We start from the raw sequence: 24,852 nt of genomic DNA, 5'->3' as shown, positions 1-24,852 counted from the left end.
CACACACACACACACACACACACACACACACACACAAGCACACTGCACTTTCTGCACTAAACCCAAACATACACACACTGACACACACTGACACACACACACACACACACACACACACACACAGACACACGAACACACACACAGACGCACACCGCACCTTCTACCTGCACTAAACACATACACACACACACACACACACACACACACACACACACACACACACACACACACACACACACACACACACACTGCTGCCGGTGTACTTGACAGACCTTTTTAATATTTATTTTTCTTCAAAATGCTACTATTACCATGTCAGAACGCTATAAAGGACTTTTTTAGGAAAAGCACAAAAGCACAACAATACCTCTTAATGTATGTCCTCTACAAGTCTTCTGTTGTCCAGTCTTGCACTTTAAATGTCTGTATGAGCACTGTCTATGTCCATACTGTCTTAAGTCCATGTATAAGTACTGTCTATGTCTATACTGTCTATGTCCTTACCTAGATTAGTCTATGTCTGTATGGGAAAGCAAGAAATGTAATTTCAAATTCTTTGTATGACCAGTGCATGTAAAGAAATTGACAATAAAACCTACTTGACTTGACTTGACTATACAGTATAAGAGAGAGAGTGGACCATTGGGTTAAGTGGACCATTGGGTTAATGTCATGCAGGTCTCGATTTCGCCCCCAGTGGCGTAATTGCGCATTTCGGTTGTTTCTTTGAAAAGGCAAAAATATATATATATATATATATATATATATATATATATATATATATATTTTTTTTTTTAAACACCCGGGCCGGATTGAACCCTCTGGCAGGCCGGATGCGGCTGGCAGGCCGGATGCGGCCCGCGGGCCGTATGTTTGACACCCCTGCCGTACATGGACAGTTGCCTTAGATTCCTGTGCCACAGAACCCCCCTGGACACATTATTTTGCAGTTAAAAAAGCTTCTTATAGTTTTGCCTTCAGGTCGTTTAAGTTTGTTCATCCCACATATGGCTCTGATCTGGTTAATAAAGCTGATTTGATTGCCTTGCCATTTTGACAAGCTTTTGTCTCTGCCTGGTCTTTTCCCACCCAGTACCTGTTCCACCTTTACAGGATTATTCATCACTGATTGCTGTGTGTGCCTGTTTTTATTTACGTGATAGTAATGTACATACAGGATGGTGATTTAGACTAAATACATGCCCTAGTCTTAATCTGTTACTTAAGACTCTCTGTAATATCATATATCAAAAGAATTCAAGATAAAGGCTCATGAGCCGCTGAAATAAAGTCATAATGTTAGTCAAGTCATTCATTCATTAGCTGCACGACTTGGAGAAGAAGCTCTTCCTTTGTCCCTAAGTTGTTTTGACAAGCTTATGCCTTTACCTTGGCCTTCTACCCATTTCCCTTACATAGTGAAAAAAGGCAGTGTTAATTCAACACTCTGAGAGATAGCAAATAAGCATCGGCTAAGTGTTGAATGAACACTGCCAAATGTACTGTGTACAGTATTTCTCATCACTGATTGCCGTGTGTGCCTGTGTCTTGTCTATCCCCCCTACCTCCCAGGGCACATGACAGGGAAATGTGTCAACCAAACGGAGACCTGCGAAGTGTTCGCCTGGTGCCCTGTGGAAGACGACCGCAAAATTCCAGAGTGAGTACCCTACCACATCCCACACACTCTCATACTCTACATACTTTGATTTACAGTGAACACCTGTTTAGTAAAGAGCAGCCAACAAATAAGCTCCTGAATGACGGTCATCACTTAGACAACCAAGTATAAATTTAGATGTATACTATACACTGCAATATTCCAGAGTGCACTGTGCACACACAGCGCACACCATCTACCAGAGGTGTATAAAGTAGAAATAGAAGTACATGTATCAAGAACAGCACTGGTTCATGATACGCAACTCCTCCATTAAGGACAGTCATCCTGAAATTCAACAGCTGGTCAACAAGAAACGTCTCATGTTCCAATAATTTTGCTGACCTAAAAAATGCTGTGAAGTAATGAATGGTCATGAATCTAAGGCCAGCCCAAGCCTTTATGGGGCCCTAACCAAAATTTCATCCGGGGCCCCCAGACCACCACCTAAGCATGAAATGCTTCACAAGCTTCATTAACTTGCATATAAGTGAGGGGTAGGAGCTAAGGACATTGGTAGGCTGCCTGTACCTGTAGATTGTGTACTCATCATGCATTGCACTTCTTGGAGAACAGAAAGCCATTTATTACAAAGGAAAATCATAATTTAGTTTCAAAACTATTACTCTTCGTTATATTCTGCTTTTCTTGTGGGGTTTTTACAACTTAAAGTGGTACATGAAAAATGACGTTGTACCCACAGCCATTGAGGTGTCCCCCAATATATAATGACTCCTGTTTTCATTGTGGCAGTAAGTGTTACACGAGAAAGAAATATACGACATGGGGAAATGGTGGACAGTTAAATTCTTCCTGGAACTTTGCTGCTCACAGGGGCTCCTGGTAGTGTGGGGGCCCTAAACCATCGCATAGTTCCCTTATGCCTCGGGCCGGCCCTGCCTCTACCTCTACCTTATACACCTCTGTTGTCAAAACTGTTTAGCAAAGAGCAGATAACAAATAAGCTTCTGAATGACCATCATCAATTAGACCACAAGGCCATAGACACAGATGCACAGATACTCTGCGAGATGGCAAAGACAAATTCAGTGCAGGCGATCTTCATGTAACACAGGAGCACCTTTGTTTATGGTATCAGCCATTAGAGGTCTGTCATACTGCTCTACATGATGAATATCACTGTTTCAAACTATAAACAGTTAATAACATTTTCCACATTTCCACGGCCTCACGACAAAGCCTGTGCCTGTGTCTTGTTGATGCATTGGGGACCATTGGATGTATATCTGAGATGATGTATTGAAGACCTTGGCAGCACTTTCATTTGACCCCTTTTACACTGTTTCTGTGCTACAGTACAGATGTGTGAACATTGCATTGCATTACATTACACTTACCTGACCTGACACTTTTATCGTAAACGACTTGGTTATTACAGGGTATTGGTTATAGACCAAAATTTGTTACATTTGCAAATGTATTAAAACAAAATTGTTAAATCACATTGAGCTGCATGTTTGTATTAATTGTGCTAAGAGACAAGACAGAGGGGTGTCGCGCCAGTAACTCCAGTCCTAATGGGTGCGTAGGTTCCCGAATGATAATGCACAAAAGCAAGGAGTGGAACTTGCACAACAATAGCCGATTCAATAAGGGACATTTCTTTATCGCTTTACATACAGTATATCATGTAAGTGAGTACACACACCTCACAATTTTGCAGATTTGTGAATATATCTTTTCATTGGAGAGCATTAAAGAAATTTAACTTTGACACAATGATTAGTGGCCTTTTAACAACATGTATAACCGCTTAAATTTCTTGTTCACTCATAAAAAATCTAGATACAGCCATTAATGTTTGAACAATGCCCACAAAAGTTTCTTTTAGGTGCAATTCAGATTTCCGATGTTGACTGCATTCATGCATTCCCAAACCATGTCAGTCCCACTACCATGCTTGACTACCGAGGGGATAAACCTTTTTTGTAAAACTCACTGGTTTACCACCACACATGCTTTACACCATCTAAAGCAAATTTTTTTATCTTGGTCGTTTCAGAGCACACAACATGGTTCAAGTGATCCATATCCTTGGTCTGTTCATCTCTCTTGAGACCAAGATAAACACATTTGCTTTAGATGGTGTCATATATGTCACTAATCATTGTGTCAAAGGGACATTTCTTTAATGCTCTCCTATGAAAAGATATACTCACAAATCTGCAAAAATGTGAGGGGTGTACTCACTTACGTGACATACTGTATGTACAAGTGCTGAAGTGCTGCCTACATGTGCAAAATGTTTTAGGTCACCAGACCTTCCTCAGTGCAAGTGACTCTTTTCATTACTATGGCACCAATCACCATTGACGTCTCTTCTCTTCTCTTCTCTTCTCTTCTCTTCTCTTCTCCTCTCCTCTCCTCTCCTCTCCTCTCCTCTCCTCTCCTCTCCTCTCTTCTCTTCTCTTCTCTTCTCTTCTCTTCTCTTCTCTTCTCTTCTCTTCTCTTCTCTTCTCTTCTCTTCTCTTCTCTTCTCTTCTCTTCATCCAGGCCCCCTCTATTGATGGCTGCAGAGAATTACACACTCTTCATCAAAAACTCCATTACCTTCCCTCAGTTTGAAGTTGTCCGGTAAGCTAACCTGTCGCGTATACAAAGAGCAGAATTAGGTACAGTGCTGTTGTTTCATTGAGGAGGCTTGGGTACACACACACACACACGCACACACACACACACACACACACACACACACACACACACACACACACACACACACACACACACACACACACGCACACGCACACGCACACACACTACACACCTTGGAAGATCAAAGTCACACCAGTAAACTAAATTTCAATAAACCTGCCAGGGAAGAAACAACATTCCCAGTCGTTAAGACAATAAAGCAGGATTGTATGAAAATATATAGACATCCCTCTGTGGCCGTTATCATGCATTTTATTTCAGACACTGACCCCTTAGATCTGAGCCACGCTAAATCGAGGCAGACCAATTTTGTTCAAGGCATCCATGATCAAAGGCGGACATCGCAGGCGCCACGGGGAACATAAAAATGTCGGCGGCTGAAATCAAACATGATTAAATCAAGCTACTGGGACGGATGAAATGTAGTATGTAAAATCGGCCTGCATGTCTGGCTGCCATGTATGGTCAGCGTCATTGGTGAAATAAACATGTTTGTGTGGTGGTGACGAGGCTTGTGACTATGGCTGTGGCTGTGGGAGCAGATGGCGAGGTTATATTGGCCACAGGGCATCATGGGGCCTGTGAGTGACGGATGACCCTTGTCCTTGTACGTACATGACCTCATAACTTCCGACCTATTGGCTTTGGTCAGGAAGGAGAAACATGCAACCTTTGTGTAGCCTAGAGTTGTGCTGTTGCATGGCCAGAATAAATGCACTCTGCATCTGTCAGTCTCCATAAAGACTATTGAAAATTTGAGCAATTGCGCGATGATATGCACAGTAAGGAAATGTGTTTTCTTGCACAATGATATTTCTTAGGTCTCCACTTGAATGTTAACCTGGTGGACTGAAGGGAGACATTGATTTTACTGACTTAAATAACTTACAGTTATATTCAAAGATTTGAAACTCCTGTGCACAGCCACGTTCCAGGTGATGGTGAAGTGTAGTCATCAGTAATCCATAGTAAACAAGAAGGATCACCGCACACTGGAGACTTAATTTTGCTGCATTTTATTTAGGTGAACAGTTCACCTAAATAAAAAGCAGCAAAATTAAGTCCACCAGTGTGCAGTGATTCTTCTTCTTTACTGTAACTTACAGTTATACTTATAGAAGTCAACATTGATAAAATGCCTCATATCAATTGCCTCATTTCTTCCTCAGGAGTAACCTGGTTGAGGGTGTGGACAGTAAGTACCTAAAGAAGTGTCTCTACCACGAGAAAAACGACCCACTCTGCCCCATCTTCAAACTCGGAGACATTGTGAAGCTGTCTGGTTTCACCTTCCAAGAAATAGCTGTTGAGGTATGCCAGTCAGTGGAGGTTGTCATTTGATTGTCATGTTATCTGAAGATTTTAGCTGTGCAACGGATTTCTTTTTTCGGTTATACTTGACGCCGGTGTCATGTGCATGACATTATCGTGTCATAAAAGTGTCAAAATAGTGTCATGAAACACTAAACATTATAAAAATTATGTCAATGTATGATACTGTCATGTCATACGGATTGTATGACACCGGCGTCAAGTAAAGTGTTTTTTTGAGATCTAAAGGTAGAGTATGTAGGATGGTGGCCAGAGTAGGAATTGCAACTACGGTACTCTGCTTATTGAAACTATGCTGACCATCCTGAAATTTGATCACTTATTTAATAACTTATAAACTTATATTAACTGGTCTGTCTGACCAAAGTAAACTAAGTTTTGCGGCTGAAGAGTTCTATTACTGGAAATTCAAAATGCCACACACAGAGAAGAAGATCCATCTTTTTATGTATGGATAATGTCATTTTCCCCGTCATAATGAACAATTGATAGTGGTGGAAAATACTCATGAATAAGTGAAAAAACATTACATACTCTACACTCTACATACTCTACACTCTGTTTCACTCCACATTCAATCGAGCTTATAGGGAGGAGAAGTGAAATGTCTTTGAAAGAACGTCCAGTCCAGTGTAGGTTCCAGATTGAGTAGTTACAGAGTATTTTACACAGATTCTTTAATGTCCCCTGGGTTTAATCATGTTGGCATGTTAGTTTGGGTTACGTAACTAGGAACAGTACCACACAATGTTGGCAAAGCACGCACATGCATAACGTGACAGCACCACACACAGCAAGCATAACTTCCTTGGCATGTAGCCTGGGTGGTAGCTGCTCTGTTATTTGATCTCGAGCAGTGTGCCTACACATGCATATACAATTGGTATACAGTAAGTATATACAGTAGGGGTACATACAGTAGATATATACATGCCCTCTCACTTCTCTCTCTTTTATTTATGTATATTCAGATTAGAATAGAATGGAATGAAAGCCTTTTTATTGTCAGTATTCACATGTGCAATTGACACTATAATACATGCACAATGAGATTGGCAGCAACTCACTTCAGTGCATACAATTAAGTGGGATATGAAGAACACGGGGGAATATTTACAACATAGAATAGAATAGAATAGAATAGAATAGAATAGAATAGAATAGAATAGGCACTAGTGCAAAAAAGGAGAGGGAATGTCATGAGGTATTTAGTGTAATAATCGTGTAATTGGTTCACCTCGGACGTGCTAAACACAGTCACTGACTTTTGTTTTTGCAGGGTGGGGCGATTGGCATTCTCATCGACTGGATTTGTAATCTGGATTATAGTCTGAGACACTGCAAACCGAAATATTACTTCCACGGCCTCTACGGTAAAGCCGGCGAAGCGGACAAGGCCAGAACTTCACTTGGCTACAACTTCAGGTATAGTAGATGAAATCGTTTATTTCCCCTTATTGGCCGATGCCATTTACTCTTCAAACATGCCAAGGCTGGGAATAACTTGAAGTCTCTGTTAGATAATAATTGAGATCTCTGTTAGAAAGGTTCAGAATGTCTAATATTTTGCTTGACATGACATCATGTGACAAGCTTACAACAGCTGTGAATATCCTATTGCTATTTCCTAGCCCTCTCAAGTTTGAGGAACGGAAGTCAGTGAACCTTAAAGGGCTCTTCACACTGACTTTGTCAAAGTACTGCACACTGTGCTTCCGACATTCTGTTAGTTTAGAGTCCGCCATTGTAAATGGAACCCCGCTGGACACCTGCGTCAAACTCTTCAGCAGACAAGTGCTGATGATGACTCTATTTTTGACGGTGTTGCTAAATGAAAACCATGGTTTATCATTGCGACACTCGATGGAATTCTATGTTTGCTGAACAGCTGTTTTTAAAGAGATGGAACGGATGAAATGTATTACAAACACTGTTGCAGACGGAGTGTTGATTACGATTTGGATCTATTTCTGTCTGTGTTGCTAAATGAAATCCATTGTTTATCCTACACTGTAACCCCTGATGGATTGTCATGGTGACTGTTGTACATACAGTGCATGGGGTCAAGAAGGTTGTCAAATCAGGAGAGTGAGCAGCAGAGATGTTGAAGCCAGGTCCTTTGGCTATGGACCTGCAGTGTCTTTTTGTGAAGGGCTCAGTTTAACACATGCAAATGTTAGCAAAAACAGTATAACCACAAAATCAGCATTTCTGTTTCATTTGTTACCTCTGTGTTTTCTTTTGCCAAGCTGTTTAAAGTGCTAATGCCTTTTTCATCATATTAGGTAGCAACTCATTGGTCAGAAATATTATATTACGTAACTTTTTTACAAGAAGTACTTCCATCCAATGAGGTTGAACTGTAGGAGAATCACAAACATTTTGTGGATTCAATGATTAAATTGATCTTTAACTACGTTATGAATGTCAAATCTTATGACTATTTTCGTTAGATGCACATTCAATGCAGTGGCTAAATAACCTTTCACAAGTTCAAGCACAGTGATGTATTGTATTGGCTAAGCTCAAGTGAATTTATGAAAGTGCATGATGTCTTCAGGTAAACTTGTAGTTAGTAAAGTAGGTGTAAAATCTGGTAAGGTCTTCAGGTAAACGTGTAGCAGTACTATTGTAGTAAATTTGTACAACTGTAGTAAACTTGTAGTACAATTGTAGTAAACGTGTAGTACAATTGTAGTACAGTTGTAAAGTAGGTGTAAAAGCTGGACTCTGATGTTCTACTATTTTGTGTTTGGCAGGCATGCAAAATATTACACTGAGGACAGAGTGGAGAAGAGAACGCTGATGAAAGTGTTTGGCATCCGCTTCAATGTTATTGTCCGTGGACTGGTAAGCACATTGGAACTTCGCATGTAGGCTATTTCTAAAGAGAAATACCAACCCTCAATGCAACACCATGCCAACCACTGTAATATGCAACACTGTGTGCTTCTCAGGCAAGAAAATTTGACATCATTCCAACTCTGACTGCAATTGGATCTGGGGTGGGGATCTTTGGAGTGGTAAGAGTTTAACATAAGCATTGTAATATGATCCTCATGACAGAATACGCTGATTATTATTATTGCATTACTTTTTTTACAGTACAGTACATTAGGTAGGCACATTTAAATAGAGCGACTTACAAAATAGGACATAGACACCGTTTAGAAAACGTGGGAAGGTATAGTATACGGCAATAAACAAATAACCACGGCCCGAACTGTCTGAATAAGCAAAACAATGTCTTTTGTTTTGTTTACTCTGTAGGCAACTGTAATATGTGACCTTGTGTTGCTGTACCTATTGCCCAAGAGAGATTTCTACAAGAACATGAAGTTCAAATCAACCACCATGGAGGAGGAAGTAAGTAGGCCTACTGTGTACTGTATAACAGAGAGAGAGGAGCAATAGGTGCATCTCCATTGTCTGGAAATCATCCTGTGGAGAGTGATTGAGGATGAAGCCCAAGACCTCTTGAGTGGTTTTGTAAATATTACATTAGTTTGTTATTTTTCCAGTTGGGCAGAGGTCTTGTGTGAGTGAGTGTTTTATTGAAAACCCTCAACGAGTTATTAGTGTTGACTCACAGGATTCCCTCTGTAGTCGTTAATATTCTCTTAATTAAATAGCCTATATAATTTTATGAGTAGTCACATAGTAGTCACGGTTCAAATGGTGGCTTTTATTTAGTGTCTTAGTAGGTACTTGGCTCATGGTGCCATCTGCATGAAACTTGAGGTGGTGTCCTGCCCAAAGGCCCTACATGTTGCTGTGCTGTGTGTTAACAGGCTACTTGTAGCTCATTTCAGTAAAGCAGCCTGTTTCTACCAGACAGCTCCAAAGCCAGCTTTGAACAGCAACTATTCTCTACAAACACAAGATGGCAGTGTAGATATGGCAGTCCCATGAGCTGCTCAGTTAAAAAAGAGAAATAACACACACACACCTCAGCAAAGCAAAGAAGGTCTCAATGCCATGGTAACACTTTGGAACGATTGTATAATACATTAGCTGCAATGACAAAACTATTACACCATAACCCAGACAAGATCTTGATAAACAGCGTGTGCGTGTGGCAGCGAGTTGCGCTCTTCTGTCAGCTTCCCCTGCATCCCCAGAGTATTTCACCACCCAGCACTGTGGAGACCGCATGTAGCCATGCATATCTCTACTGATAAGTTACCTTGGCAACACAGTGCACTGCAGGCTGCTGCTGACAGAACTTGTCTGTTTCAGGAGCCGAATGGTGGAGGTGGTGGTGGAGTTTAGGGGTGGGGGGGGGGGAGAAAACAAAGGCGAGGGCAAACTTTAACCTGCCCGCCCTCCCACTCAGCCTGGCTACTCTGGAGGTGAAATAGAAGGCAGATTCAATCTCTTGTTTAGCCATCAGGAAGATTTAAAGCGTGCGCCGTTCAGATGTCTTTTTTTGGACATGCCACAGAGTGTGGCTAGTGTGTCACGTGGCTACGTGGATACAAGAGTCAACAAACAGCAAAAAAGTATTTGTTCTCTCAACAGCTGTAACTCTTACACAGCACTGTTTATTCATCTGAATTTTGTCTGTAATCTCGTCCAGTATTATATACACACAATACACACATGCACATTGTACACACATAGGAGAGAGAGAGAGAGGAGAACAGTGTGTACTCTCCAAAACCAACACTCCCAGTGCAGCTGACACTTCAAATGTGTTCATTCCTGTGTGAATTACGAAGGTTAATGGCTGTGCGTCACCTGAGGGCGATCTGAATTTGGCAGACGTGACCACCAAAGACACAGCTCCGGTGAAGGTGGGTGAGCGAGTGCCTCAGTTGAATGTCATCTCACCATGCCATCTCTCTCTGTCAGGCCTTCCTTCGTGACTCAGGATCTTTGTCTTCGCAGGAGTGAAGGCCAGCTCCCTACTCCATGCTCCACAGCCCTCGTTCTCGGTCCTTCAGCATCCCCTCCAAAAACCCTTCCGTCAGCCTCACTGCTGATTCAACTGACGGCACTGAGAAGAGCACATCATCACACAGACACACACTGGAGTAGATTATGGACACTGAATCAAAGCCACTCTTCACAGTGATGAGACTATGTTCCTTTGGACTTAAAACAGTGGAAATCACAGGTCATGTTTTTTTTCCCATATAAATAATGTGGACCTGTTATCTCTGTCTCTTGGGCATGTTGTTGTGGGTGGACAATGATCACACACTAGTCATTTCACAAGGGAGATGTCATACAATCACAACTTTTCGGTCAAATGCCCTCAGGTTGCTCCAAAGTCGACTGAAACATTGTGATTGTGATCGCAGGATGGACCATGTGTGAGATTTTTTTATTATCATTATTTTAACTAAGTTGTTCACTGTCAGTCACCACCAAGTCCAACACACCTGTTATTTTTGAGGTCTGCGAAAAATGTTTTGAAGTTGTTGTTGGATCTGTTCGGACATTTCATTCGTAAAGGCCTTTGGGGCGGGATGGTATTTAATTCAGGTCAATGTTCTGTCCATAGCACATGAGCACATATAAATAAAAAAAACATATTCTTTGAAAGGGTCTACATAAGGGTGTCATGTAACCTTCATTAGAATGACATAACACATCAGGAACATCAATTAATGTTTCTGACATGTGTCATGATGACACATTATTAATGTTTACGATTGTTGTAATGTGTCATTCGTTTTTGGGATGTCATGACTTTACATTCCAAAAACTGGCACCTTATGACAACAGTCATAAACATCAATATTGTGTCATTAATGTTCTGATGTGTTGTCATTCTAATGCCAGCTGCATGACAACCTCGTGTAGACCCTTTGAAATAAAGAGGTAAGAGTTAAGATAATTATTTTTGAATTACGTGTAAAACAGACATGTTCATATTGCTGTTATGAGTGTAATAATACCACAAAACACAAGAACTCCACAAGAAAACTTCTGACATGTCCGCCATTGTGATATCTTTTATTGTATTTGATTATGTCTAAATGTACAAAAGCATGCAAAAAATAGCCTCTTTGTATATATCGGTACATATTTACATTGTAACAGTTGCATTCTTTATTTTTTGTGTGTGTCATGCTTGGTTTTTTTTTTCTTCTTTTTTTGCGTATGAAACGTATACATTCAGGATTAGGCAGAAGAGCACAGACAGCCATTGAACATACGGCTCAGACAGGCACTAGAAACACAAGACAGTAGAGCAACTCCACTGTGAAACAACATCGCAGGAATGTGGATGGATTTGACTGTGTGTTGAGGCTACACGCTGTACAACCAACCTCATCGACTCACAAGCCCTTTTTTTGTTGTTGGGAATAAACTAAAACATTGTTGCCAGTACTTTCCCTGTTCATTACTGTCCTACTGTACACCACTACCAGAGTGAACCTCCTTTGCCCATAGACATACTGTATATAAGTATATCCTCGACGGTATGTGAATACATTTGAAATAGTACCCAGCTTACACCTGGAGCATCTTTTTTACACTCAGAATGCAAAGATGCACCCTGCTGTAGGGTACTGTCAGCACAAGTGTGAAGACAAAGTAAATGCTTTGTGTAAATATGCTGAAGAGAAGTAAATTGCACAGTGTGATACAGTTGTCCTATTTACAGTGTAAACTGAATAAAGTCGGAACATCAGAGACTGCACAACTTCATGCTTGAGTTGGGTGGAAGGAAGAGAGGTAAAAGAAGGTGAAGGTGGGGAGGTGGTGCATAACGGGCATCGCACATCTTAGTAGTACAGTGCCACCATGAGGACTGAAGCAGTGAAGCATGAAGGATTTGTTAGCAGGACAATACTAGCGCAATTTCTAATGTTAGTGTCAGGGTTATAACAGGTCACAGACACACACAGGACATGAAGGACTGATGTAGTGGGGCCATTGTACTAACACTGGGTGAACAGGGTTCTAAATACAAATGTAGTTTTTTTTTTCCAAATCCAGTTTTATCTTGACGTCTCACTGGAATTAAAGAGAGGAGGCACTGAGTTTGGGCGCCATGTTTGCACAATCCACACACTAAGGGTGGTATCCAAAGACTGTGCTATAAAGGAAATGGCAAAGCCAGTGCAAAAACTAAGAGCACCTTAGTTCTGTGTCATGTTTTAAGGTAAACAGTTAGATAAACAGGAAAAAAGGACCAGCACTGGTTCTTGAGAGTGATAACTATACAAAAAACCTTGTCAGTCCTTACCCATGGAGGCAAGTTTTTCAAGAACTACTTCACACTGATATGACATAGCACAATTGATTATGATCTGATACTGTGGGGAAAAAACAATACAAAATTGAGAAAAGCTTTTTGCATGGTGTGGTGGTAGCTCAACACAAAGTTTTTATTCTCCATGGATCCAATCCAGAGAACCTTTGATGCACCTTTACTTTTATGTTTATTATACTGTTTATGTAGGATTTTATTACTGTTGATTTATTATTTATCTACTACAGCCTAGTCTGGGTGAACTTAATCTTGTAATTTGAGTTTCCTCTGTGATCTTGCATTTTTGTCCCTAAACAATGTATGTATAAATATCTAGTTTGCTGCCATTTACATCAATGTGTCCAAAAATGAATGTCGGCCTCCAATTCAGAGTAATCAATCCTGAACAACTGCATGAGGGGCATCAGCTGTTGGAGATGAGTCATGAACCATATGACAAGTCAATATGATACAAAGGGGTAGAGAAGACAAGCAGAGACAGACACTGGAGGAAAATATGCATTAAGATAAGTGGAGTAGATAAGGGGACACCACCATCTGCCGTGTGAGTGACACAGGGTCAAGGAAGTGATGACCAGTGAGGATGAACACACGGGCTGTTATGATGCTGCAGCGGGTGGCTGCTATGGTTATTTGAACAAATTGCTTGCATAGCGAGGATAAGGGTATTTTCAAGTGCCATAAGTCAAACACAAACTCAGTATGTCATCTTGAAGAAAAATGCACATGCCCCCAAGTAAACCTCATGCTGAGAAAGCAGTTAGTTCAGTGAGAATGTGTGTTATTCAAATGGAGGGATTGGACTTTAAATCTGGTTGAAGCAGGAAATGTGTGAGAAAATATCTCAGGGTACTGATTTTTTTTTAGTTGTGTTCAACCATTTTACTTTGATAATGATCAAAGGGAAAAGACTCTTATGTCTGAAAGGGAAAAAAAGATCATGATTCAGCTATTTGTTTGTATACCCAATAACAGGACGAAACATACAGGGGACTGCTTGTTCCCCTTTTATTTTTGTGATTTATTAATAATATTATTATTTATTTTTAAGCCATCTCAGATACTTTCGCATGGATGTCTATTTACTTTCAGGCTACACTGCAACAGTAGCCATTTCACACTGCCAATTCCAAATGTCCCACATAAATGATTTACTATACTGTAAGATGGATTTTGGGCAGGTGGTAGAATTGAAAATTGTATTGTGATGAAAGAAGAAACCAGGGTGCACGCAAGTGGATTGTGTGGATTATTCACTGTTTGCAGCAGCAGCAACAAAAAAGTGAGAAGTTATGATTGGGAGCTGCTAATCACTGTTTTGATAAATGCTCCTCCACACTCTTGGTACCGCTGAGGATGACAATGATCCATCAGCATGTTCTCATTGGCAGGACAATGCAGCAGAGCGAGGAAGAACACCCGCTCGTCTGCCTGCCAGCCCGCCCGCCCACTGTGACAATGGAAAAAGGCCTTCTAGACACATCTGACAATGACACATTCATCTCGCCACCCGCTGGGTGAAAACAGCTCTGAAAGCCTTGCCTTGGAACTGATGCTTATACAGCTCTCTCCAGACTGAAACATTATCACATTGCCGACGACAGTCAGTGATTTCAGTATGTGTGCAGTTACAGTGTACAGTTAGCATCCTGCAGTATAAAGATAGTGTCAAAGGCAGCAGCTGTAGCCTACTGGTTAGAGAGAGGATCTGCAGAGTGGGCAAAAGTGGCCAAAATACAAGGTGGACAGGTACACAAAGAGGAATTAAGAAAGACAGGGAATGAAAGGACATAAACCCCCCTCGGGTCAGGGGGGTGACTTATTCAATCTCAGCCTATAGTAGTGGGGGAGGTAGACACAAGAGCCACAAAATCCCAGGGTCTTACTATTGAAGCATGGGAAGTGAAAGGGAATTATGTCCAAATAGTGGCAATGCCTGCTCTCCAGTTGTAGGGATGGGAACACATGGCCAACCCTGCACACATTACACACAGTGCAGCAACTTGGCACTCTGGACTTCCCAGCTTCACACCACACTGCACTTCACCAACAAATGTGTTGTTCTCCCACAAACAAGTTGTCCTTCCTTACACCTTCCAGTCAACCAAGATGACTTCTCTGTTTCGGTGTCTCGGTGCAGCATGGGCAAGATGACCACACACCCTTTGTAGAGACCCCGTCAAGCCACCAACTGAGTTCTCTGTAGTTTACCATGACGCATTGCAGACCCGGCCGTTCCTTTGCATTTCTTATAAAGTGCGTTTTGAACATGTGGATAAGGTATTTACGCCCGTTTTGTTTCAGTGGAATTAGCACGAATGTGCTCAACAAATATGAACGAGTTGAATGGAAATGCTATAGAGAATAATATTTCTTTCAATATGCTGCTATGACCCTGGAACCTTTCTGCAAGAAGAGGAAACAATTAAGTTTTATGTAAATGTACCGTCATTACACAACAGTTTTCACAGTCAGCGAGACACACCAAGCCGCATGATAGTGCATTGAGGGCCGGGTTTAAATGCAACACATTTGTTGATAAGACAACGAAAACAGTCCACATGGATACGGACACGGTTTGGACAAGGGTTGACATACAGTAGACAGTAAACACCAAACACTTGCATCCTTGTTAACATACAACATGTACACATATGACAAAACAGTGTTTTATACAACTCAGAATGAGGCTGTTCAGTGTTGGCCTCTTTCCGCAAGCTTTCCAGTCCACAAATCCACGAGTTCCTCTTACAGGCGCGAACATGCACACAAGCACACATGCGTGCGCACACAGGCACACACACCCTTGATCCTCGGTGCATTGACTCCGACAGGCATCTTAGCACAAGCCTGGCAGGCAGGCAGTCTGGTTGATGTCTGGTCTGCAGGGTACGAGAGTGCAAGCTGGTACACATAAGGCAACAGCCACACAGCAGAGCATGCATGCAAGGGACAAGAAGGGACACATCCACCCTCCCTCCCTCTCTACAGTATAGCCCTTCTGATGGGTAAGGTGCCCCCGAGTCACTTTGGAGTCCAAACTCTCCAGATGTGGCATGTCAGCTAACCGTGGGAGACACCCACTTGCTGTGGGTCGATTCCTCTTCACCCTCTCTTGTCTCTTTGTCTCTGTGTCTCAGTTGTTTTGTCTGTGTGTCTCTTCCCAGAGTTAGTCCGTGATGCATATGTAAAGGGAATGGGGAACACAACCAAGGGCAGAGGAAAGAGGAGTACCATACAAGAAGCCGATGGGCCTGGAAGGGAACACAGTCTTACACCACAGTATGGACTCTAATGCATCTGGAGGCACAGCTGCCCTCAAGTCACCAGTTACACTAACACAGGAGGCCGCAGAGACCAAGCTCTCTTCTGGGTTTGAAAAGCAATATGTGAACACAGGGGAAGAGAGCCATGCTAGCTTATAAAGGTTTACCAGCAAATGTACAGTGCACTGTATGTACAATTATGTGTGTGCATACTTATGTACTGTACAGTATGTGCATGCATTTTATATGTATGGACAAAGTGTGCGTGTGCGTGTGTGCGTGTGCGTGTGTGTGTGTGTGTGTGTGTGCGTGCGTGCGTGCGTGTGTGCACATGTTTTGCGATTTCTTTCTGCAAAGAATGAGCCCTACAATTATAAGTGCCTGGGTTGAAATTGCACTGATCTGAATGACAGTCGGAAGGCCAGAAGAGCTAGTGACAAGCTGTCATTAGCCAGAGAGAGATGTGCAGATGGACTAGATCCGGCCTCAGCCTTGAAGAACAGCTTGAAAAAGAGGTGGATGGCATTTAGAATGCATTATCTAAAAATAGGAAAGGAAAGATGGAAAGCTTTGGTTGGAGAATATTTGGAATTTTTTTCTACATAAGGGGTGTCATGAAACTGTGGTAAGAATGACATGACCTATGTCAGGACCAATAATGACACAATTATTGATGTTTATGACTGTTGTCATAATGTGTCATCTTTTTTTTTTATTTCATGACACCCTAACAATTGACCCAACCTATCACCCAAATTTGACATTGCAAAAAACGAATGACACATTATGACATTATGACATGTCATTAACATCAACAATGTGCCATTAAAGTTCCTGACATTCGTCATGTTATCCTGATGATGGTTACATGGCACCGTCATGAATCCCCCTTCAAAGAAAGAGTTACCAAATATATTGGGATGGGTGGGGGACACAACATCAGGGAGGGTCAAAGGAGAACGAGTTCCTGGTGGCAGGGCAGGTCACGTGTGTCCAAGATCAAGCCATGGCTGTACGTGTAGCTTATCAGTCAGAGGATACAGGATAAAGGGACACTCCTACTCCAGAAGAGATGGTAGTCATTGCAGGGATGCTGAAAGGGAGGGATAAACAGGTTTATTGTGACAGGTCCAGGGAGAGGCGGGGCCCAGAAATGGGTCCTTGGGCAAACCCGTCAGCGGTCCTGGGTAGTGGTGTTGGTGGTAGTGAATGGAGAAGCTTGAAGGTTAGTTGGCTCATCTGTTTGCTTGCTTGTTTTGGAGGCGGCATCACAGCAGAAGCGGAGGGGGCCACATGCCCCCTCCCACAGCGGATCCACAGGGGCACACATACTGCACAATGCATGCTGGGATATGTAGTCTTTATCTCAGGAGGGGGATGACGGCTCGTCTTCATGCAGATCCTCCAGCTCCATCTCACGTCCCGACTCTCCACTGCTCCCTTTTCTGTGGAGGAGAGGGAGAGACAGACAGAGATGGAAGGAAAGGGAAAAAAAGGGAATACAGAAAGCAAGAGGGAAAGAAAGAGAGAGGGGAACATTCAAGGTTGGAAGAATGGAGGTGAACAAAAGATTAGAGAAAAAGGGCGTGGGACGAGCAGGAAGAAGGGAGAGGCAAGAGTGAGAGAGAGAGAGAGAGAGAGAACAAGAGAAAGAAAGAAAAAACAACAACATGAGTTCCATCAATCCCCCAGAATCCTTTCACTTAATGCTGATGCTGACAATTCAGCTGGAGAATACTGCACACCGGCTAGGAATGAATAATGTAGGTGAGCGATCACACACAGCCATATATAGGGATGGGGAAGAGAGGGAGGCATGGGTTGGAGGAGAGGCAGGAAAGAGGGATGAGGACATAGAGGAGAAGAGGGGGATGCGCCATGCCGGCTGTTGGTCAGGCATCCATCACCTGCTGGCACTGATGTGATGGTGAGTAATGAGAATGGGAAGACCATGGGGCCCATTGGGGTTATGGGAGACGTTCGCCAAGGCTGGAGCACAAGCACAGCAACACATGACACACACACACACACACACACACACACACACACACACACACACACACACACACACACACACACACACACACACACACACACACACACACACACACACACACACACACACATTTGTGTTTCTCATTCATTCATTCATTCATTCATTCATAAATCCATTGTGCATCCATCGATTGTTCTGTCTTTCTATCATTCTTTTCATTTATTCATTTGTGCATTCCTGCATGTCCAGGGGTTCACAACCTTCCCCATCTTGAGGCCCACTTGAAATTTTCACAAATGTTTGGGGCCCACCTCCTCTGTTCCAATAAACAATGCAACTCAAAGAAAAGTCAACAGCAACACGCACACAAACATTATTTTGATTTTTAGAAAGTGATTTAAAGGCCCACTCTAAATAGCTTCAGAGCCCACCAGTGGCCAGGCCAGGGCCCACAGTTTGAGAATCACTGCTGTAGGCATTTATATAATATTTTGTTTGTCATTTACTGAAAAACAACTTCTTGAGTATTTATAGCTTTCTGTAAAGCTTCTGTTAATCGATCAATCAATCAACCAATCAATTCATTCATTCATTCATTCATTCATGTATTCATCAATAATCCCTTGTGGATTCTTCTGCATTTATCCATTCCTTCTAGTTATCCTTTGATTCATCATTCATTCCTGTACTCATTCATCCAATCCTGTATTTATCCATCCATTCAGCATCCATCCATCCGTCTTGGATGAGTTATGGGACAGGCTGCAGAGACACCAGGGTGCGTGTCAATATTTGAGAAGCAATGACAGGGGCTGCCAGACCTGCACATTACACACTGGAGAACAGCACATACACGCCCGCACACACACACACACAGGCACATGCGCACACGCGCGCACACACACGCACACACACACGCACGCGCATACACACGCACACGCACGCGCGCACGCACACACACACACACGCACACACACACACACACACACACACACACACACACACACACACACACACACGCTCCATATATCATAGCTGGTCACGAGTCACCAACAGCGGACGAGGTGGCAACGACAGGAGAGGATGGATGGCACATGACCACAAGATTGATAGGGATGGGGATGACGTCAGCACCAGTTATAAAAGCTTTTTTGTGTGTGTGTGTGGGAGTGTGCATTTCTGAGTGTGTGTGTGCGTGCATTTCTGAATGTGTGTGTGTAGTTGAAGAAGGATAACATGAAGCGTTGAGGTACCATACAGAGCTGGAGGATTTTGATTTTAGTTGGAACACTGTCACATGACGCACACACAGACATGAACACACATACACATGACACACACATGTACAGACATGTACACATACACATGTAACACACACATACACATACACACACGCATGCACACAGGACCGAGTTACCTTAGGGATGGGTGGAGTTTTTTAAGTGAGGGTCGAAACGGCCACGAATCCCTGTGTTAGAGGTGGAGAAAAGAATAAAGGAGGGGAGAAATAAGAACAGAACGGAGAAATAATAAGAGACTGCGGCTCGGGATGGAGTGGAAAAATACGAGGTAGACTTGAAAAATATATGAACTGAGAGGAGAGAGATGAGGTCTTGATGAATTCACTGATAACGTAAGGCACAGAAGCAGAATGTGTGGTGAAGGAAAAGGACAAAAAGACAAAGAATCAAAATAAAAAGTCATGAGACTGAAAGGGATGGAGAGAGAGAGAGAGAGAGAGAGAGAGAGAGAGAGAGAGAGAGAGAGAGAGAGAGAGAGAGAGAGAGAGAGAGAGAGAGAGAGAGAGAGAGAGGAGTAAGGGATCAGGGAAAGAAAGACAGCTGAGGGATGAAGCTGGAATGACAGACATGTGCCGGTATTATACTGTATGGTCCAGTCAGAGTCGGTGAACTGGCTGACGTGTTCAACCACTAGGCAGGAAGGGAAATAAGATAAAAGCAGGCATCCATTCTCCGGTCTTGACATATGTTTTCATTGCCGTTTCACACCCCTCCATCAGCTGTCTACTCTGACACGACCAACCCATCTCCCGCAAGACAAGGTAGATTATCATCATTTCCATCCTGTTATATGTTGTCCACCATAACACTTCCCCCCCCCCCCCCCCAAAAAAAAAAGCACAGAGAGCCCTCTTCACAACACCACCATGATTGAACAGTGGCACCCTTTGCAGCTGTGCCTTGCTGAGAGAAACTAGGGGTGCACACATCTAAAACATACAGTAAGTGATGACCAACAAAATGTATAGTAGCCTACATAATGTGAAACAAAGCAGAATGTCTGCACACCTGCTCCTTTTTAGTTTCTTTTCATGATTATTTTCCTGGTTAAATAAAGGTTCAATAAAAAAATTAAAAAATCACCACAGGCAAATGTTTTCAACTTGATGCTAGACAAGTGCATTAGTTCTATGCGGTGTTGTCAGACTTATCATTTCGGCATTGACAACCCACTGTAGCACTCTGTAGTCACCCCAACACACAAACAGCCCTCTCTTCAACACCAATATGATTGAGCAGTGGTACTCCTTGCTCTGTGCTGTGCTGCCCATCTCAACAAAGAAATGCTAGTACTACCCCTGTACTTCTCCAGTCAATATTGTATTGGCACAACACTCGATACAACAACATATTTCAATTCGGCTATATCCCATTGTAGTACTCAACAAAACCCCAAGGAACACAGAGGACTCTCCAGGATACCAACATGACTTAGCAGGTGGTACTCTTTTCAGCTGTACCTTGTTGTCACTCAGTACAATACAGGAGCAATACAAATATCATTTCTGAGCTCCAGAAAAATGGTGAACTCCTCCCACTTTGTCGGAAAGCAAACAACCAGTGGCAAACGAAGGGAGGTGGGTCAACCATGCCGTTTGGGAAATGTAAATTGTTATGCTCTTGGTCAGACCAAGTCTCGAAGAGCCATTCCACCAGCATGGACCCTATTGGGAGAGAGCTGAACTTTTTCCATGACAAGTTTGAAAATAGTAATCCGACAATAAGGTCCATTACACTACTCAACTCATGCACAAACATAATATGCACACACAAACTGAAGATTCAGTCCTGAGAATAAACATGGATGACACTTGTGCTGCGTGATTAAATCCCGCGCGCCACCCATGTTTGCCAAACAACAACAAACCAAATGTCACGTCGATGGATGGGCAAACAGCCCTCTCCCATGTCTATTGGCTTTGCTTTCGGAAAATTCCCACAAGTCACAAGACAATTAAAAATCAACGGACAGGTGTGGCTGGCTGCTACTTACGAGGCGTGACGAGACATTAGTTAGCTAACAGAGGCAGGAGTGAGGTGAAACAGTGAGGACTGCCCGAGGCGATGTGTATGTATTTTTTATGTGAATGGACTGGACTGGTAGGTGGACTGCATTTAATGTTTTTATATTTTTTAAATTATTATGTGTTTATATTTGGAAAAAAAATATAATGTCCACAGACTCTGTCCCATCTTATTTCCCAGTGAACATTTTATTCCTTAAATGGACAATGAATGTTCAATAAAGCGTTGCTGGTTTGAAGATTTCTCCACTCTATGCTGTATTGGAAAATTACTATTACATCGACACATAACCTGATATAGAATTGTTTCATGACCTTGCATCATTTCAGACAATGGGTCTTCATGAGCTGAATGTATGAATGTGCTCATAACATTGGGAGGATGCTGGTTAAATCCTGAAGCAGCAGGAAGAATGTACAGTATAGTGTGTAGGTGCTCGTCTATCCAGGTGCCCAACCCTACATTGCTCCAGGAGCTGTAACCAATACCCTGTGCTTGAGTAACTGTGAATTGCCTTGGATAAAACTGTCTCCTGAGTGGAATGTTATGCAATCCAAAGATGAAGATTGTCCTACATCCAGGACATCAACTGGAAGGCATCTTTGAGTTTAGCCGTAAGCAAGTGGACTTCTGTGAGCTTGAAAAATGCTTCAATAATGATTCTAAGGAACATCTTTCAGCAGTTCAGTTGTGGACAGAAGTCCAGTTGCTAACAGCTACACCCCTAAATGAGTGAGACTCTTCAGACATAATGTAGCAGTAGCATAATGGCATGCCTTCTTTTCAACAGTGTGTAAGCGATGTGCATACAGTCATGCAGGCAGTGTTGTTCTCCAGCAGGGGTCAGTGTGGTGCCTCAGTGAGGCTGAGGGAGTTTCCTGGGAGTCCCTGGCTAGAGCACTACAGCCTCCTGCACCACACCCTCCTGCCCTAATCACTGTAAACAAACACCACAGCATTGAGTGTTTGTTTGTGTGTATGTGTCTGTAAACCACCCAGTGGGGGGAGCTGTGTGGCTCTGAATGTCGTTTAGCTGATTTATTCAACCATTATAAACCAAAAGCAGCTAGGAGCTATAGTAAGCAATATTTATAGTAAGCAATATTTGTGTTACGTGAGTATATAACTTAGCTTTAAAATAGGTGTGTGCGCGTGCGTGTGTGCGTGCATGTGTGCGCGTGTGTGTACAGTGTATGTGTGTGTGTGTGTGAGTGTGTGTGTGTGTGAGTGTGGTGTGTGCGTGCGTCTGCAGTAGTGTGCATGTGCATATTACAACAGTATGTCATCATCCTAACCTTTATACGATCACCCACGATCAGGCTTCTCCTCAAGAGCAGCTCTAATAGCAAAAGATGCTGCTGCTGACCTCATCTCACCGGCGTGATAGGCTGCAGTCTAAATAAATCAATGATGCCACCTTGGCACACGGCCCAGGGGGTGGCATGGACGCTACACAGACTCGCCTTGTCACTCTGTGTTTCATTATTCAGCCAGCAGAGTTTGAAGACAGCAGGCCACAACTTCTGGGGAGCTTTAAATTGGTATGTAAGCATTTTATTCCCTTCCCAGCTGCACTAACCTTGTGATGCTTGTGTATGCTGTAGTCTCGCGGCCTGGGTGTGCCCATACTAATTGTGACACAGCACAAAGTCTCGCGTCTCATTTAGTCTGGCCAGGCACATAAGCTACAACATTTACAATTCTAATGAGACAGGAGATCAATCTGGAGGATTTTCAACGGATAGCGGGGTGTGTTTAAGGCAATGACGCATCAATTCAGTGAGCAGGTGATTGAAGGAATGGGTGGTTTGTTGCCTAGGGAGGCAGCAGGATGGCATCAACCAGCAGCATTTCATGAACGCAAGCTGGACCCGCCCTTTTGCATCTTCCTCAGACACATGGGTTGACAGGCCAGACAATGTTCGCAGAGCTTTGAAGTCGTGATAACCAGGCTTGCATTCTCCCCTTGCATTGTGTGTTGGCGTTTATATCCTCTATTGGAAGTCACTTTGGATAAAAGTGTGCACTAAATGTAATGTAATTTGGGAAAAAAGCCATGGGCCAAAACATAGGCATGGAAGGTAACCCACACAAATGGCCAGCATGCAATAAGTCCTGGGTTTGCTATTCACCACCCTAGTCATAATAACAGCTCTGCGATGTGCCAGGGCCCATGGTACACCAACCTCAAATAAAGATATTTCAGGAGGATTGTGTGCTGCATTTCGGCCACACTGTATTCAAATAGTAGTGGTGGCATCTTCATTAAAATGAACAGTACAGATGATGATACACTTGTGCCTCTTATCACCACCACATGGCGGGGGGGGGGAGCACACAAGGGGACAAGGACAACAACAGCAGTGGTGACGGTGGCAGCACACAGATGCCACCTCACCTCAGTGTCTCTGCCTTTGTGCTAGGGAAGAAGAGGGGGATTCCTTTGAATGGCTGTGACAGTATACAGTGAGGAGAAGAAGGAAAAAACAGGAGCGACAGAAACAAAAGGCGTGATGACACCTTCGGGGAAGCAAAAAAAGACAGGAAAACCTAGGCTGAATGAGAGGGAGGCAGCGAGGGAAGCAGAGAGAGAGAGAGAGAGAGAGAGAGAGAGAGAGAGAGAGAATGAGCAAGGGAGGCAGAGATACGGGCCTGCAACAATGCAGAAAATAGTAATTCTGAAAAAATATTTCTGTGAAACGAGAGAGAGAGAAAGTGTGAAGAAAGGAGGACGGGTGAGAGAAAAACAGAGAGAGAACGGAGAAAGAGAAAGAATACACATCGAGGAGAAAGTATGAAGAGGAATAACACAGCACAGAGCGACGAATGAAAAATGTAAGAATGCCCCCATCCATCGTAAGCCCTTCCAGAAAGCTCATTCATATGCATGTGTGTATACCACTGTTTATCTGTGTGGGTGAAAAGAAGAAGGCTTTCACTCAGCAATCCACAAAAAAATGTACACAGTACCCACACAACAAAGCCCAACCACGGCTGGATTCGAGAAATCCAGCTGGCCCGTTTTCAATAAATCCACACAGTGAGTCTCTAGAATATTCCACCTCCACGGCTTGTCTTTTTTTCCGCAGAGTGGAAATCTTGGCGTTTGATTATTAATGAGGCAGTAAGGTCAAGGACACAGAGCCTGAGGGATAACCACCTTGCTCTCCTGCACCGGAATGATCCGGAATTGTAAAATAATCTCCATTATACAAGAGTTAGATGCAGCCAAACTATTTTTAAAAATTCGAATTGGTCGAGATGCATTCTACACATCACTAGGAGTGAGGGTCTCCCATGCCATTCTATGGGTGACGCTTGGCATCTAGTAATCAATGTTATCATTTCCTCCTGCATCGGCAAAAAAT

The 24,852-nt window shown here is 42.9% G+C and overlaps 2 protein-coding genes across 5 annotated transcripts in view; one reads left to right on the top strand and one right to left on the bottom strand.

Moving 5' to 3' along the window:
• p2rx1 (purinergic receptor P2X, ligand-gated ion channel, 1) overlaps positions 1-11,357 on the top strand; it is a 30,360-nt gene extending 19,003 nt beyond the window's left edge. The window contains exons 5-13 of one of the 3 annotated variants that reach the window (XM_063203543.1): positions 1,573-1,660; positions 4,175-4,255; positions 5,503-5,644; positions 6,945-7,090; positions 8,425-8,515; positions 8,623-8,688; positions 8,936-9,031; positions 10,387-10,465; positions 10,556-11,357. In XM_063203543.1, the coding sequence (XP_063059613.1) occupies positions 1,573-1,660; positions 4,175-4,255; positions 5,503-5,644; positions 6,945-7,090; positions 8,425-8,515; positions 8,623-8,688; positions 8,936-9,031; positions 10,387-10,465; positions 10,556-10,650 (884 nt within the window). In that variant the 3' untranslated portion in view covers positions 10,651-11,357. Of the gene's footprint in view, positions 1-1,572; positions 1,661-4,174; positions 4,256-5,502; positions 5,645-6,944; positions 7,091-8,424; positions 8,516-8,622; positions 8,689-8,935; positions 9,032-10,386; positions 10,466-10,519 lie in introns of all 3 variants that reach the window. The other 2 variants (XM_063203544.1, XM_063203545.1) reach the window with 2 other exon arrangements.
• Positions 11,358-11,367: 10 nt separating this feature from the next.
• Positions 11,368-24,852, bottom strand: part of camkk1a (calcium/calmodulin-dependent protein kinase kinase 1, alpha a) — a 113,833-nt gene continuing 100,348 nt past the window's right edge. Inside the window, exons 16-17 of one of the 2 annotated variants that reach the window (XM_063203541.1) lie at positions 19,576-19,626; positions 11,368-17,607 (exon numbers count right to left, since the gene is read on the bottom strand). In XM_063203541.1, coding sequence (XP_063059611.1) covers positions 17,529-17,607; positions 19,576-19,626 — 130 coding nt within the window. In that variant the 3' untranslated portion in view covers positions 11,368-17,528. The remainder of the gene's footprint in view (positions 17,608-19,575; positions 19,627-24,852) is intronic. The other variant, XM_063203542.1, reaches the window with a different exon arrangement.

This window comes from Engraulis encrasicolus, chromosome 7, assembly GCF_034702125.1.
Source record: "Engraulis encrasicolus isolate BLACKSEA-1 chromosome 7, IST_EnEncr_1.0, whole genome shotgun sequence".
Lineage (NCBI taxonomy): Eukaryota > Metazoa > Chordata > Actinopteri > Clupeiformes > Engraulidae > Engraulis > Engraulis encrasicolus.
Note: the sequence above shows the minus strand (reverse complement) of the source record. Positions and strands in the feature narration are given on the sequence as shown.